The 17,680-nt window shown below is 47.0% G+C and overlaps 1 protein-coding gene across 1 annotated transcript; it reads left to right on the top strand.

The window, feature by feature from the left end:
- Positions 1–334: 334 nt before the first annotated feature.
- Positions 335–16,861, top strand: CFAP184 (cilia and flagella associated protein 184). The gene is given in 11 exon segments (XM_078594818.1): positions 335–1,813; positions 1,816–1,929; positions 3,290–3,790; positions 4,745–4,791; positions 6,319–6,475; positions 8,065–8,165; positions 8,523–8,676; positions 9,553–9,746; positions 11,406–11,618; positions 13,445–13,582; positions 15,494–16,861. Coding segments are annotated over 11 exon segments (1,959 nt in total). The 5' UTR covers positions 335–1,788; the 3' UTR covers positions 15,809–16,861.
- Positions 16,862–17,680: the final 819 nt, after the last annotated feature.

Below are 17,680 nucleotides of genomic sequence, written 5' to 3' on the forward strand. Positions count from 1 at the left end.
CTTAGATCACGTCCACTCACCCTTCTCCTCAACACAGGCTCAACTCATGTCGGTGCTCGACTCGCAGACAAACTCCTCTTGCCAAGTTCAAATCGGAGTTATCACAGTGGGAAGTCTGCTGTGGCCGGCTGACCTACGGATAGACAGGCTCCTGCCACTGAAATGTAGGATTTTCACCTCTGGTACAGGATCACCGGCGAATAATGATTTCGATGCCCAAACTCGTTTGAGAAGACCCACACTTTTATGAGACGTGAAATTCTGAACTAACTGCACAGGGAAACAAATGTGCAATAATATATGAAGTGCAAAAGTAAATCTAACACTCCTTCAAAAAAAAAGTATAATAGGCGCCGTTTCGGGCGATTACCCTTCTGCACAGCACATAGAGAGGCAGTCAATTTACTCTATCGCTCTGCAGGCCTCTTGACTACCTATTTGGTCTCTCGAAGTGCTCTGAAGAAGGACCGTTGCCTGAAACTTCGGAAAAGGCACCGTTGTAGAGAACCAATGCTACTCCCACCACGTTATGAACAGAGACAGTCTAGTGGGCGGTGGCTCTCACGTTGCCGGAAGTGACGTGGCCGCGTGGGCGGGGCGTCTCCTTGGTAACGTAAAGCCAACATGGCGGACGCCGGGCCTCCAGCGGTTACCATGGTGAGCGACCAAAAACTTCGCAAAAAATTCGGTTACAATCGCAATAAAAAATAACAACTACTATGACAACAACATTAACGATATTACTCCCGATGGAAGCGTAACAATGTGTTAAACTGTAAAGTTACTTACCTGTCTCAACCCATACGGTTTACCCCGTATTCTTGTACAGGGAAATTGAGTTTTCAGGTCCACGCGACGTACAGCCGTTTAAATGATTTCAAAACATTTAATTTGTGTTGTCTATTTGTTTGTGTTTCTCCCTTGTGATGGGACTTTGTAGGATGAACGTTGAGATGTATAAGGGGCACGGGGTGACCAACAATGTCTGAATTGGTTTAATTGGGGTATGGCACTGATAAGGGTTTGACACGTGTATGGTAAAGCCATTATGTGCGGGGTTATTTAGTTTTCATCGTTCCGATGCGGTTTGAATTTAACGACAGTGATCGGTCAAAAAGTTTCGCGACCCCGTTGGAAAGTTTAGTTTTTTTGTCCTTGTCAAAGTTCCACGACAACCGAACTTGGGTGTCCGTGCTTGCTTGCTTGCAAGCGGCGGCTTCCCGTTGGCCGCCTTGTTGACACATTCGCCGTGACTTGCGCACGATGTCCGTCGTGTTAGACATTGCATTTAATGACGGCGGAGTTACGGCACGTGGCGTCAAATACCACGCAATGCGCAATGATCTCGTCACATCTCGGGAGCGAAGCAATTGTGTTTTTGAGCCTGGATATGTCTCGAACGGAGTCGCCAATGGTGTACGGCCTGGTAGGCACTGACTGCTGTGGTAAAGTCACGTAGGTAAAAAATAAAAAATAACAGATAGGTGGAATTCCTCCCCATAGAGGGTATTAATTCGAGATTTGAGGCTTTCGTGACTGCAAGGATTCATACTCTTAGATTTTTCGGTAAAGTCACGTAGGTAAAAAATAAAAAATAACAGATAGGTGGAATTCCTCCCTGTAGAGGCTATTAATTCTAGATTTGAGGCTTTCGTGACTGCAAGGATTCATACTCTTAGATTTTGCTGTGGAACTGCAGCTTGGCGATGCACAAACCTTAGTTGTACAGCGCACCGTGCTTCAAAGCTCCCGCATACGTGCGCACCGCGATGACCAGCCTGGTGAAGTATGGTCAAATTAACCCCAATCTTCGACTCGCACCGCAGGAGAGTGACCAAGACGCGGCCGAGGGTCAGAGGGAGGAGGAGGGAGCGGTGGTGGAGCCTCGGCCAGACCGAGGTGAAACGGACTCCACCGAACACGAAGCAGGTCGGACTGAAGTTCCAACATTTGTTTTTTACATTTTATAGATTTTGTTTCACGAATCACTCTGGGTCCCTGCCGTGATGGTCCCTACCGAATCGGGTTGCCATCTGTCCTGGTGTTTCCCAGGACGTCGTCTTTTAGAGGTAGCTATTCTGAGATATATCTGTGAGGGGTGTAACATCATAATCAGAATCATTATACTGGAGGAATAGGTGTCATCATGGCTGCAGTAGATAGCACTGGTGTCACTGCTCTTTGTTTTTTTCGGTAAAGTCACGTAGGTAAACAATAATAAAATGAAAACAGCTAATAAAATCACAAATTAAATAAAAAAGTAAAACAATAACTTAATTTTTTTTTATTTTAAATTTGTGATTTAATTTAGTTGTTTTCATTTTTCTTATTTTATACCTACGTGACTTTCACGAAAACTGGTGTCACTGTTGGGGGTTAAGGTTGCCACCTGTCCCGGGTTTTTTTTTTAGGTAGCTCTTCTGCAAAAGCTATAAGCCTTATTGGAACACTAAAAGCAATGGCGGAGTTTGACTTCTATGTTTGGGGGGGTGAGCAGGGGTTCGCTTTGTCCCTCACATTAGGAATAGAGGGTGCATACAATTAAATTAATAGTTGCTTTGTTTTTATATTAATTGTAAACTACTGAATATTAATGAATAAAGGGGTTGACCCCCCCCCCTCCTTAACTCTGCCCATGACAAAGTTTCGGTTTTTGTCAGTTGTGTAATACAGCACTGCACCACTCAGATCCGATGTATTTACACATAAGCAGTTTTCAACTCTTCCGGTATCGTGATACATTCTTACGTCGCTATATCCCGGCGGAGGTGGCAACCCTCTTCACGAGACTACCCAGACGTGATGTTTCATGAGAGCCACTGTCAACTTCCCTCATTTAAAGGTCTCTCTCACAAAGCCACTGCACGGCATGTCGCTCACCGCGCGTGTACGTTCCAGTGGGTGTCTTGCTTTCTTTCACCCACTAGTTGTCACGCTCATTCTTAGAGACGAAGACCTGGGAAAGGGGGCAGTCGACCTGCGTGACTTTGAAACCTGAGTGTCAGGCCCAGCACTGCTCACCCAAAGCTGTAATAAGGTGTGCGTTGATGTGCGTAGAAATTTTAGACGCACATCAAAAAGCTTAAAATATTAATGTAGCTGTCAGAAGTCCTTGCATGTGCAACTTCCCACACGTTTACATAAAAGTAGCGATGATAATAATATTAATTTACCCAGAAAAGTCTCAATATATTTCAGGAAGGTCGTTGTTAACTATATTTACGTGATGATAATTCTTTACACGTGCACGCAATCCCATTTTGATTCCTCCTTGCCCGTCCACGTTTAGACCCCGTGCCCTCAGACACAGCAGACAACACAATTGGTGAGACGCGGGGCATGGAAGACACCGATGGGGCAATTGAGACGCCGGCAGAGGGGGACACCGATGGAGCCGAGACAGCGACAGCCGAAGACATCGAAGGGCCTGAGGCAGCGGCAGCTGGAGACGCGGATGGCGATGCAGCTGAGACACCAGCAGAGACGGACACTGGCGGGGCAGAAGCGGCAGCTGACACAAAGGCTTCCGCAGACGGTGGCAGCAAAGGCGAAGAGGTTGCGCTGTTAAACAGCGGGCGCGAGGAAACGCTGGCAGTGGGAGAGACGGCCCCCGCAGAGGCGTCGGCACCTGACGAGGTAGACGAGGGGGAAGCTCGGAATCCGGATGGAGCGGACCCAGAAATGATGGTGATGGAGGGGGAACGACTCTCCCCAGGTCCGGAACAGGAAGCTGCACCTGGTGCTGAGGGTGATGGGTCACCAGTGGAGCTGCGCACGGAACAGCCTGACGGTTTGTTCAAATGCAGTCATGCTAAACCTTGGGCATTGGATCGCTGAAGGACCAGAATGTCGACCTAACTCATCGCAGTCCCTGCTGGGTCAATAAAATGAGTACCACTTTCTGGGCATGAATAGTGCTCGTCTTATGGATAGACTGGCTGCTGCCGTGGGAATATGGAATTTCCATCATTTGCTTTGGGCCACCAATGGTAATACGTTCTCCCTAACTCTTGTCTGTGGAGGAAGACACTTGAATTAATTTATTTTTATTCAAGAAAGCATCGCTGAGGCTCAAGGCTCATTTTCTTGAACTGCTTTTTGTGTTTCGTTTGTTTTCCTTCCCTCACACGTACGGTGCAAAAGAGGTTCAACATACATTTGTACATTCATTGAGGGTCCTGTTTGGGGTTTTATATCATTGAGGAGAAAACAACTCTCCTACGGTGATGCCCTGTCTCAAACCCACTTTCTGTCCTTCCTCCTACACACATCACCTCATTTCCTGGAAAAAAAATGCTCTATATTAAGCTGCCACTGGAATATCTCCCTTTACACTTACTTTAACAATCACTCAAATATGGCACCTTGTCTGCAACACCGCTGCCATTCACTGCAGCTAAAAGTAGGTCCACCATTAAAATGTACGCAGTCTAAATATGGGACATTACCTTTCAACACCACATAGTTTAATGTTGCCTTCCCACTACAAAAATAAATAACTAGGACAACTGTTGAAAATCCCAAAAAGTTAAATGGCATAACAATGGAAAACTGGGATACTGGGATCGTGCATTGATGTGTTTCCAATGTTGGTACCGCAATTGATGTTGGTGCCAAGTATCCCTTTTGTGTTAGAACTGGCGGTGAGTCTGGCAGTACCAGCTGGTTTGGTGAGAGAAGAGGGGGGAGGGATGACAACTGCTTTGAAAGGTCTCTAACGTTCTATAAATGTCTCCCCTTAAAGGTCAAGACAGCACAGAGAGAGCGGAGGGAGACTTGGCTGCGGCAGAGGTAAGCCCATAAAAACTCGTGGGCCGCAGAGATTTATTTCCCCCCACTGTCCGGTGGACATTTCCATGCCGTGCGGTGGAAAACGAGGACGTCTGTTTGCGTGTGGCGTTGGCACGGAGTAACCGCTGGAATTAAAGTGCGGGGGATGATTTTTGCAAAACGCTTTTAGCCAACTAATTTAGAAATGCTGAAAATATAGCAGACGAGCAGCACGGCTAGGTGAAGCGGTGCCATGCTCAGGGACTAATTTATCTACTTGAGCGAGAGCCAATTCAAGCAAATGTGGGAAAGCCACATTTATAGAAGGATAGTTTGCAGTTTTCCTTTTGCCCGTGGGTGGTTAAATGTGGAATTTGGACCTTGACACTGGCGGCACAAAATGAGCTTCTCTTACACATATCATGTCCATGTACGGTTTGTAGTCAATCCACTGCAGGATGAGAGCCTCCCCACAACCTGTGGGTCATGGAGGTGATTTTATTATACTTCTCCATCATGCTGGTCAGTGTGGGTTAATGAAGGCGGCAGCATATTGTGTTGTTTGGGAATACCCTGTATAGTTATCAGCAACTACAGCGAGAATCTGTGCGGTCAGGTGGCTGTCTCACAATCAGGTGGTCATGAGTTAAGCCCAGTTATGTTAGCAGCATCCCTCCAAGGTGGATAAAATGAATGCCACTTAATTGGAACTGAAGAGCCAATCTCTTATGGATAGACTGGCCCTCAACTTTAGAAATATGGAATTTCGACCGCTGGCTTACTGCCACCAACAGAGGTTAGCATCACCTAATGCTCGTTTAAACAAGAAGACGAGTGGACTTTGACTTGTCATGGAAAATTTACTGTAGCCAATGCTCATTGAATGTTGGAATCACTCGAGCATAGTTCATTGTAAGTAGAATATGTAAGGTAATTTCCACTAGGCTTGTATTGATTCACTCCCCGACTTTGAGTTGATGAATTGTTACAATACATGGTCACAAATCGATTCAATAAATACATTATTTTTTAAATCTGTATTGTAGTACGTCCTATGCCCTGTCTGTCTTACTCATACCACCTCTGTTCTATAGTCACGTGGGTTTGTTTTTGTCTCTACTGTTTCTCTGTCTTTATACTCTTGTGCATTAAGACCATTATCTTCAACGGAAATTGTTCATAAAATATCCATGAATTGAGAGTAATACATTCTTACACGTATGATTCATTGCATCAGTCATGGGGGGAGGGGGGTGCGAGTCACGTCCATCAAAGAGATGGAGTGATAAAAAAAGATCATGTGCAGGTGCTAGGTGGATTATTTCATCTCGGGATCATGAAAGGCGGAATGTGGGAGGCCTTAATCCAGCAGTGGATCGCCCATGGCGAATGATGATGATACATTGTTGTGAGCATTGGAATTGATTTTAATCAATCAATCGTTGACTACTTGCCAGCATTGGCATCATTGGTACCTATCAGATTTGGTTAATTCCTGTCGGACTTTCGCCTGTGGTCCCTGCCGTTTCTCTACATTCAATTGAGCAGGCAGCGGAGGTGGCACAGGGAGATAGGACCCCCGCAACACCAACCATCATCGCGCCCGACGAGGAGTCTGAGCGGTCGACGGAGGAGGCCGTGTCACGGGAGCCAAGCGCTCACGATGGACGGGACTACGTCAAGGCCGGGGGCGACGGAGCCATGGGTGGGTAGACTCTTGAGGACTCATTGAGGAATTTGCTCATCCTAATCGCTCAGCCACTTGAGCTGAGCTTGCATCGAGTGAAGTATTCTGGTTAATGCTGCGGGTATAACCATAACATCTCGTGACAATGTTCAAACAATATTTAACCATGGTGTGCAGGCGTCATCGTCCAAAATTGATTAATTACTTGCAAATCAATAAATCATTAATAGGAAAGCTACATAGCACCATTTTCTGCGCTACGGTGGCGAGATGTTAACTACCTCGCCTGCATATTTGCCGCTTGCATGTTCTCTCCATGCTCGCGTGGATTTTTAAATCCTTTATATTAAGTTCGCTTGCTTGCTTGCTTGCGTGCTTGCTTGCTTGCGTGCTTGCTTGCTTAGGACCGTGCAAATCTTTCGCTCGTTTTTTAACCCACTTCCCGTGATCCAATCGAGCTGACATTTTCCACACAGACTCGTTGTGCGTAACAATTAATGTTCGTGAAAAAAAAATTCCAAAATTTTACACTGTTTAGGGAAAACAAATTAAATATTTAATTACCAATTGCTTAATACTGGCAGACAATCATCTGACCCATAGGTGGCAGCCATCTCAAGCCAGAGGACGAGAGGACTCTAGCCGCCCCGCATATAAAGGATTTAAAGTGAAAAATGTTGTTTTTACGGGTTTACTTGTTATCCGGTTCCTCCGGTTTTTCCCTCCACATTTAGAATCAGTGTTTGTTTGGCCTCAATACATTTCCACACGATAAGCCACTTCATTGGGCGATCATTTTTGGCCAGTTCGCTGCAGAAAAAGAGCTATATAGCTCAAGTGGGTCTTGCGTGGTAAAATAAAAAGTATTTATAGTTTATACTTTAATTCCAATTTGCAGGCCGGTGCTGCGTACTCCTCGTTCAAACAAGGACAGCTACCACTGGTTGGGGGGAGGTCTCCTCGGCTAGACTGCTGCAATGGCAATGGATTGCTTGAAATGAGACGTGATGTGAAGGCACTTTGAGTTGCTGAGGCATTATATACTTCTAGATTTGAAGCTTTCGTGACTGCAAGGATTCATATTCTTAGGTTTTTTTTTGGTGAAGTCACGTAGGTAAAAAATTTAAATTGATAAAAGTAAAATAAAAGTAAAATAAAAATCACGACGTTTCGGCGGCAACACAAGCTTCCGTCTTCAGGTGGAACCGTCACAGCACGATAGCTGTATCAAGTGAGAGAAATTCTAAGAAAACAGTCCTTGTATATATACTGGTTGAGGGTGGGAGGAGCCAAGGTAGGCCCTGAATATTATTTTTGTGAGGTTCGGTGCGGCTGAAGCACGCTGTTAGGAATGAGCCTTTGTTGTGTCAACTAGGTGCGGATGATGTAAAGGTGCGTGTAAATATACTCCCTATAAATGCACATGGATATCCTGATTAAGAAGCTGAAAAAGAAGGAGCTGCTCTCAGACATTATAGTTATTTTTTTCCCCCCAACTTGTTTTTACTGTCACGCAGTGGCTCGCGCAGTCACGACAGCCCTTGTCGGCGGTTTGTTGGGTTCCTGCCCAGTGCACTAGCCGCAGGAACCTAATGTGTGCTTGACAGTAGGTAATTCAGATGCAGTAGAGGAGCAGGACATGGAGGACATCGTGGAGGGTGAGATGGAGCCACAGATGAGTCATGAGGAGCTTCTGGAAAAATACCAGGTAAGGTGGAGGGTGAAGAGTGGCCTCACACTATATGCGCCGTTCCTTCAACACTACCTCTGCCCACTCACCTACTCACTCATTTACTCACTCCATTATTTTTCCCCTCTCTCTCACACTCTCCTGCATCAGTCATGAACACACTACTCCCTCCACCTCACCAGTCCATCTCCTCTCCCTCTCTCACACCCTTTTTTTTCTTTCACCTATCCTCTTTCACTCACACACTCCTGCCCATGTCTCCCCCCACCCACCTCTCACCCCCACACCTCTTCGTCCGACTCATGTCCCCCCCCTTACCTCACACTGCCTCCTCTCCTTTCCTCTCCTCCCTTCTGCCGACCCCTCGCGGCGCAGGCTCAGCTTGAGACCCACGAGAAGCTACTTAGTCGGAATGGGCAGCTGCAGCACAAGCTCGCCGATTACTTTCGCCGCAAAAAGGGCGAGGACGGACGAGTGGAAGTGGAGCGCGGAGGCCTCGACCAGGAGCAGAAGTACCTCAAGTACATGGGTGAGGGTCGGCCCAGTGGACTCATTCAACTGGTGGGATAGTACCTCCCCGTGGAGTTGTGGTGTTGTGGCCTCCTAGAAGAGTGGTGCTCTGGTGGTCAAGTGGCAAGCGGGCCTGGTGGGCTCATTGGCCACATGGTTTAATGGGCTGGTCAAGTGATGGTCTAGTGCAGGGGTCGGCAAACTGGCTCCACAGCTGTATGCGGTTCTTTATAGACTGCTTTGTGACGTTATTTATTAAGGACCGTCTCGTATTCACATGCATTGCGGCTCTTTTAATACCGAGTTATTTTGGTTTCCGACCCCTGGCAGAGTGGGATAGAGGCCCAATGACAAAGTAGTTTGGTGGAGGGTTGGCAACAAGGAACGGTGGCATGGTGACTCATGGGTTAGTAACACAGTGACCGAGTGGCTTGGTCGTTTCTTGGCCTGGTGGAATGGTGGCCCGAGAGTGGCCCTAGTAGTTGGACACAGCAGGAATCCTGGTGAAGAGGCTGTGATATTATGAGTTCACATCCTGGCCAGGGTCAACCCAGCCACTATCATCATCATTGCAATAATAATCATCATCATTGTCATCTTCATCACCACAACCATCGCAATGGTCATTGTCATCATTATTAATTGAGGAGATAACACTAAAAAAAATTCCACATTCATGTCCATATCCTATTTCTAAACCTACTTTTGGTTCTGCCCATCTTCTGGCTACTGATCCTGCCACAAGCTGCGGGGTGTAGAGCAACGTTAGGCGTTAGAATGTACACCATCAAACCGCGCCGAACCATGCCACGCTGGCCGCCTTTCCCTGCTGCGCTCATTCATGCTGCCCGCCCCCCCCACCACCCTACCCCACTCTCCACCATCTTGTTTCCAGTGGCCATTGAGGATGTGCGTCGCCAGGAACAGCAGCAGCGGCTGGCGCTGGAGCGGCAGGTGGCGGACCTGTCCGCACGGCAGCAGCAGCAGCAGGAGTGCGTGGAGGCCGAGTGGCGGGCGTTGGCAGCCTGCAAGCGGCAAGCGGTGCTGGCAGCAATCAGGACTCGCGTTGGGAGGCACGTGTCCAAAGAGGTAGCGGCCGGCAGGCACAGGCTCACACAGGGACACGGGGGACGTGGGGACGCGGGCATAAAGCAACACGGGGATTCCTGTCCAGAGCTGTTGTTGACCGATTGTGGGCCTGAAGTGGAAATTATTTTTGGAAGCCTCCCTCACCCCTTTCCCACCATCTTTGAATGTATAAACTCCTAGTGAGATGAGCAAAGAGATTATATGGACAAAAACGGATAGGCATGTAGCAAGATGAGAGGAAGGTGGACAGACGATAGAGATGTAATGGTCTGAGAGGAGACAGATACCAATGAGACGGAAATGTAGTAAAATGATAGAGAAATACAGTTAGAGTGAGATTGGCTTGTTTGTTCATATTTAAATGAATTGGCTGTTTATGTTTATTAGGATCTGATTTCGAGCTGATATTTGGTGTATCACTACTTCATGAATCTGGGGGTCCTTTAGCTACATGGGTTATTACACTATTTCTTAGTCTGCTTATGCCGAGCGCTACCACTGTCCCAGCCACTCGCCCAGCTTAAGGGTTCGTTGAGCATGATCAGATGTGGACGTAGTGATCCCCCCCATCTCTTGGATCACAACTCGATTCACAAATTGATTAGTGTCTTGTCCCTGTGGTGCATGTACATAAGTCTGTAGTGGTGCTAAATGACGATGAGGAAGCGGTCAGCTGCCTTACAAAAATGTAGATCAATCAGCTCAAAGGCCTTTCTTAATACAATAATTTTTTTAAGCAGCAGCTAACGAAGAAAGCAGCAATTGCCTCCTAAAGCACTTAAACAAGCACATCTGATGAAAAAACTTACCACCTTGATAAGCTAGAAGGGCCGTTGCTCAGAACATCAGCCTGTTACATATTGTTTTGTTACCAAACCGACAGTTTAAATGTCGTATTTGCCCAGCAAGCGTGATACATTAGACACTCCGCACCTTGTATCATCGGTGTAACGAAGTTATGGTCGTCGAATGCACACTCCTGTCTTTCTCTGGGAATCTTTTTGTTTTATTTTATTCATTCTACACAATATGCAGTACAGCTGTAAGTTATTTTGAGCACAACTTTCGAGGAGCAAACAGTGATGATTCTGTTTTAAAAACCGGCCCCTTATCAGGACTGCTTGGGACCTTTTGGTATTCATGATAAGGTACGATTCACAGCATAGCCGTCTAGATCATGATCTTCATCATCAGATGTGTATGCTATTAATATATAATAGACAATGTTTTGGGTGATGGCTCTTCTTCATAGCACATGATGGTCCACATGAAGGACCAAGTGTGAAGAGGGCGGAGGTAGGGATGAATTTATTAAATGTCTAACCTGGAGGAAGTAACAATGAGCATATTCATCGGCTTTAACATCGTGGTGCAATGGCGCAGTGATTATCACACTGTGGTGTTAGCCCAGTGGCTAACTATGTATGTATGTTGAACTTCTTTTGCACCGTATGTAGCCAACCGTGCTAGTCGGAGGTGCAGATAATAATGATTTATGTCACCAAGTTGTACCCAGGTGTGCTGAGTTCGGGCTGTAGTCTGTGGACTTTTTTGTACCCCCTCCCTTTCGATGCAGTTTATGTCTTGTACCGACCGGGCAACGCTTGTGTTGCAAAAAAACGAAAAACGATGGGACGGAGAGAGCACTCTCTCTTCCAGGAGCTGAAGCAAATGGAGCAGAGCGAGGAGCGCAAGGAGGAGGAGGTGGCGCGCGTGCGCCTGCAGAACATCAAGCTGAAGAACCGGCTGAGGAAGCAGGAGCAGCTGCTGCGGTCCCGTGAGGAGCTGGGCGAGGGGCTGCACCTCATCGACTTTGAGCAGCTCAAGATCGAGAACCAGACCTACAATGAGAAGGTGGAGGAGCGCAACGAGGTGAGGGGCAGGGGGGGAGGTGGGGGCCAGCCGTGACAGAAAATGCCCGCGGTCGGTTAATCGTCAGTGGAGCTCGGACAGGTAAATCAGAAAACACAGCGAGGCCTCGGTTAACACATCGTGTTCACACAAACGCATGTTCGCTACAACGCGGTTCTTCCATGAGGGAACACTTTTCGCACAGCGCGTAACACGTGCACTGTTATAGCGTGGATTGCGCACCGTTATAATGCGGTTTCTGAGTAGTCAACAACAAACTACTTTCTTGATCTGCGTGGTTGAGTGGTACGATACGGTACGCGGTATGATACAGTAACGCGGCGGCATACTCCCAGTTATTTTTCCCGCTATCTCACTCTGTACTCGCACTATATTGCATCTCGCCAAACTTTATCGTTACATTATTTGTGGTGGAAATTGTTTCCGCTTAACTCGTTCTTCGCTTCACGCGGCACTTTTCAGGAACGCATCTACCGCATTAAGCGAGGACCTTACGGTCGTGTAATCGACTTTCTTTGCGGTCGATTACTCGGGCCCTGTTAATCATGCCGGCTAACTGGACATCCGACCTCCCGAAGTTGGGAAACCCTCTAAAGAAGACGCCCGGCGTGTCACCCAGCCCCAGCCATCACCTCCCTTCCAGTGGCACACGCGGAACGGCTGAGAATCTGCCAACTGTTAACGTTTTTATCAGATTACTCGAGTAATCGCACTGATAATCCGTTACTTAAATCATTAGATGACACAACTCTAGTTGTTGGTAATGCATTTCACTTTTTTTCTGGTGCCTCTTCCTCACGCATTATGTTTCACTGTTTCTTTTCAATTCGCTTGTGTTTTCATTTGCAACCGATAGATACGTTTTTTGTGAGTGGTGCAATATTCCTTAAGGAACGTGTAATTCATTCTCTGCAATATTGACGTTTTTGTATTTCGTTTTTGTCGTTGCTGCTGTGCTCACACACCACGGATCTCCCTTGTAAAATATCTTTGCAACCGGCTAAAAGGGGTCATCCATGTGACAAATCAAATAAACTCAAGCAACTCTTGAGTCAAGGACGATCATGCACACACCATGTACCAGGTTCCTCTTGTCAGCTACGTTTTTGGAAAAAAAAACCTTTCGGAGCTCGGACTTTTTCAGTCCTTGGGCCTCAGATTTGGAACACTGCCTGAAGAACTGTGCCTGACCGCTGAGAATCTCTCATTTAGAAAGAAAATTAAATCTACTTATTTCCGAGGATAAGGTAGATAAACTATAATTTAATGTTCATTAATTTTACCGTATGGTGCTCTGAAGCCCTTACTTAGGTGGGTCTGCTGCATCTCATAAAATCGTAAATAATATTATAAGTTTTGTTCACGCGCACATTCGGGCGACCACGTGAATTTTGGTGGCTCGGCACACGTTCCACAAAAAAAAAAACATCAGCAGTTCCTGATGAACTGTAGAACTGCATTGTATGTATGTTGAACTTATTTCTCACCGTACGTAGCCAACCGTGCTCGTCAAAGAGTATAGACCATCACACAAACTCCGGTCATCCTCGCAGAAGATTTTGGCTAACCATCGATCAAAGACAGTCACTGCATCGCGCACTTTCAGATGCGCTTTTGCGGCTATCTGGAACGCTCTTCCTTCCAACATTAGGAAGCCACTGGAGCTATGGACTTTTAAATCCTCCACATTGAAAGCTCATTTTTTTAGAACTGCTTGTTGTGTTTAGTTTGTTGTCCTTACCCCATACCTCCGATTAGCATGGTTGTCTACGTACGTTGCGAAAGAAGTTCAACATACACACACACGTGCTAATTGTTGTCCACAGGAGCTGCTGAAGCTCAGGAGGAAGATCACGTGCACCGTGCACATGCTCACGCATGTCAAGGAGAAGCTGCAGTTCGTGCAGGTCGAGAACGAGGAGCAGAGGGCAGCTCTCGCCTCTGTCGAGGTCCACGTGGCGCAGGTGCGCGGGGGTGAAGAAACGGCGCTGTGCCGGCCATTGTCAACCGGGCCTGTATCGCAGCGACCAGCCATTGCGATTTGATGGGGTCTCTCTCCCTTTACTTTTTATGTTTTGCTGCTTTCTCCTGTAACGCAGTAGTTGCATTCTGGAAGAACACCGCATTATGGAAAAATCGCGTTATAATAAATAATATACAATATAGGGTGAAGCACAGTCCGCAATAACACGTGAGATGCGTATGCAGGATGAGCAAAGACTGAGGCACGTGGGTAGCTTCTAGAAGCATCCAGCAGCATCCCGAATTGTGTGATGCTATGCCGAGGCAGCCGTACAACCGCTTATTCCTACTCGCGCGACGTAGTTCTGGTCACTCAATTGCGTTATATCCAATTCGCACATGCATTATAAAAAATGTGTTCCCTAATACATTCATCGCGTTGTATCCAATTCGCTTAATGAAAACGCGCGTTATAGGAGAACAGACTCTATTCCAATTGTGCCGTCGGCATCTTGGTGTCATGAAGTGCAGGAATCTCCGTTTGTTGCAAACTCTCACCTTGAGCCATGTGACCGTCACCTTGAGTCGGGGAACGACCCCGGAAGATGACATTGTGTGACTACTTCAGAAGGTTCTTCAATAGCCTCTCATACCCAGGCTAGGCTTACACCTACCCCTCTGTTTCCCCAACCGCTTGCAATGAAACGCAAACTTGATAAGTGTGGGTGGGAGCATACGAATCAAACCCAAGGTCTCAGTGGTGCCTGCTCATTAGCTCTGACGTGGCCATTGTGAACCCTCTAAGCGAGAGAGAGAGCACGGTTGGCTACGTACGGTGCGAAAGAAGTTCAACGTACATGTTGCTTGAACCCAGAAACTGAATCATTCTAGCTGAATGTCTCCAAAACAGTGGTTATCAACCTCATGAGAGAGAAACGCACACCAAGCTTTATGGCTTAATATTTTAATCTGAATGTTGCTAGCTCAGTGTCACCAAAATTATAATTATGAGCCCACTGAGACTTTCCATCACTTCTTATTCTATTTTAGGTATGGTTTAAGTTGGTAACACCAAACCAGTGAAGCAAAACAAAATCCATTGCTGTATTGTACTTCTATGCTTCCACGCATATACTCACCGCCTTCAGAAAACCCGCACTGACCAGCGTGGTGAAGTATGGTCAAATGACCACGACGAATTGGAGAGGCTGTCATCCAGCAGTGGATTGGCGGAAGGGTTGTACATGGAAGTAGTTGCAGTTGAATTGTGAATCTGCTTCACTTGCATGGTCCAGGTGGTGGTGCTGTTTCCCAGAAATGTCTGCAGCCTGGCACCATCTCCACTATTAGTTGTCTGTCCATCTGTTTAGTTGTGTGCCTCTATTTGTGTTTCTTGGTCTACTTGTCCACTGCCTTTCTACGAGTCTGTTTCTCTGTTCTCTGGCTGTCTGATTGTCTATATTCACCTTTTCTTTTGCCTCTCCAGCTGTCTTTCTTTCTTTACAGATGTTCTTTAATTTTTTGTCTGTTTGCATGTCTTTATTCACGACTGTCATTGTACATCAATGTATGTTTTTATTTGTATTTTTTTGTCCTGTGTGTTCATCAAGCCCCCGTGTGTCTGCCGACATCTCTGTGTGTTTGGCTCTCTATCTTCATTTCTTTAAGTCCATGTGCCCATGATCCATTTGTTTGCAGTAAACATCTCCGTCCGTCCATCCACAACACGAGCTCTAGAACCCTACATCTCATCCCACAACAACCATCTCTTTCCCCTCACCCATTTTCCCTCCCTCATCTCTGTCACCCATCAATCCCATCAATCCCCTCTCTCCCATCTCTCCCATCTCTCCCAACTCTCCTCTCACTTCCTCTACCCCACCGCCCCCCTCCCCCCCTACCTTGGCCACCAGAGACGAGACGCCCTCACGAGAACCAAGCAGGCCCGGGACGCCCTGCGCACCGACAACACCCGCCTGCGCCGCCGTGCGGGGCTGCTGGGGAGCCCCCAGCTGCTGCGGGACCTCGAGGTGGCAGTGGACGGCGCCGAGCGGCTGCGTGGGCGCCTGCAGGAGCTGCGCGCGCGACACGCCGGGCTGGCGCTGGCCGCGCGGGGCGTGCGCGCCAAGGTCGAGCAGGCCCGGGCCGTAGCGGCCACCGGTGACGGCGCCCGTAGAGGAGGAGGAGGAGCGCTATTGAGCGCGTACGGTGCCGGAGCTCTCGCGTGAAGCCCACTGGAGCTCGGTGGCAGCCAGCAGGGGTTCAGCGAAGGTGCTGCCTGCGTTCGTTGAGATGGTAGTTCACTCCATCGGACGGATTGCGATACAGAGACAGTGATAGGGATTTCCACGTTTGATATAGTTGTGTGAGTTTGACCAAGTTAGTGCGGTTTCTTTGATTACGATTGATTGGATGGATACAAAATTATTTCCGAAAAATATAACCTACTCACGAGGAGGGTTATGTATTAATGTCCGTGATATATATTTTGAACAAACACATTTACAGTAACAACAACACTACTTTTATATACCTTTCGGGAAGAAGACCTCAGAAGGTGTGTGAAAGAATAAACAGGAGAAAGCAGCTGCAGGTGACGAAGTTTGTCCAATCGCAGATTTATTCACAAAGCTACTGGGGAAAAAAACACAGTGTGTACAGTGGGTTTGCGAAGAGAAAATTCAGTTTCTCAAATGGGAAGTTATGCAACGTGAATACAAACAGGGCTATTTTGAGTTCAATCAGCTATTCTCTCCTCCATAATGGCAACCCAGTGACGTTCCCTGAGAGCAGTGTTCTTCACTAATTTCCAGGTTTGGGGGGTCGCTTTTGTTGTTTTGACATCAGTTGTGAGGGCCGTCACACTGCCTGCAAGGGGTGTTTTCACATGTTGTGTGTTGTCATGGGGGCCGTACGTCAGGGACTGTACTAAAGGCACCAGGGGCTGCCAGTGACCCGCAGGCCCTGCAATGAAGTACACTGCCTTCGAGCCCATGAGCCAAAGGGGTTGGTTATCATCACCTGGGATTGCAAAGGTTACATGTATCTACCATTTGCAGAAAGCTTAGTGTATGTATAACATCCTGTCTTGTTTTATATACGCACTTATTTTTATTGTTTTATTGCAATGCTTGCGGACTTTTGCCCCCTCCTGCGCAATTAATGCCCACGTCGCAGTGGCGTTTCAACATCACCTGACAATGTCGATTCGCCTTGAGTGAAGCATTTATGAGTGTTGCTCTCTGAAGTAATACCAAATAAATAAATAAATGCACACGGTCGTGGTTAGTTTTAGAGCTAGTGTTTGAATTTACGGGTGGGTTAGTATAAGGTCTAGTGAATAAGGGGGAAGATACCCCTGTAAGAGCTGACCTTGGAGGTCAACCGTCAACTGAATTTCATCTCGAAGACACTAGGCCGCACTTAACTGTGTTAGAACTACACCTGGGAGGTGCGACTTTCCTCAATTATTGGGGAATTAAGTAGTCGCCTAACTTTGGATGTGGCGAAGTACAGGCAATTACTTGCATGCCCAATTAAATGATTTTGCAGGAGGTACAAATGGAATCATTAATATGGTGACCACAAATGCCATCGAAGGGCTTTTCCAAACTCTACCTGCAGTCATGAAATCCGTCCTATGCTTTTAAAATACCACGTGAAAGAAAATGTTTAACTTTTCAAAAACTGCGAGATCTAGCAGAGGGAAGGAATTGACAGCTAGCTGTAGTGGCATTTGCTGGTGGTGGTGACGTCTCATTTTGAGTTAACTTGAGTGGCTTAGGCAACCGAAATCCTGTGTCTCCTTCATTACTTAATAGCTCCCCTATGAGCTTGGTGGATATTCCACGTTCCTTTAGTAGGTGTCAGGCTCTCCACATAATGACCTCAATTAAAAGGTCATAGGGTGCAAAGTGTAGCTTTGTAGAAACAAAAATATCTGCGACTTGTAGGAGGTAAACATGGCCCTGGATGAAAATCTGAGCCCAGTATTCTCCCAAGGTCTCAAGTCTGTTGTCAACCTCGAGTAAATATTTTGCAATGAAGGAATCTGAGCTCTTGACGTTAAGTAACCCCTGCTGATTGACTGTGTTGGCCAT

The sequence above is a fragment of the Lampetra planeri genome, chromosome 5 (assembly GCF_965212315.1).
Source record: "Lampetra planeri chromosome 5, kcLamPlan1.2.h2, whole genome shotgun sequence".
Lineage (NCBI taxonomy): Eukaryota > Metazoa > Chordata > Hyperoartia > Petromyzontiformes > Petromyzontidae > Lampetra > Lampetra planeri.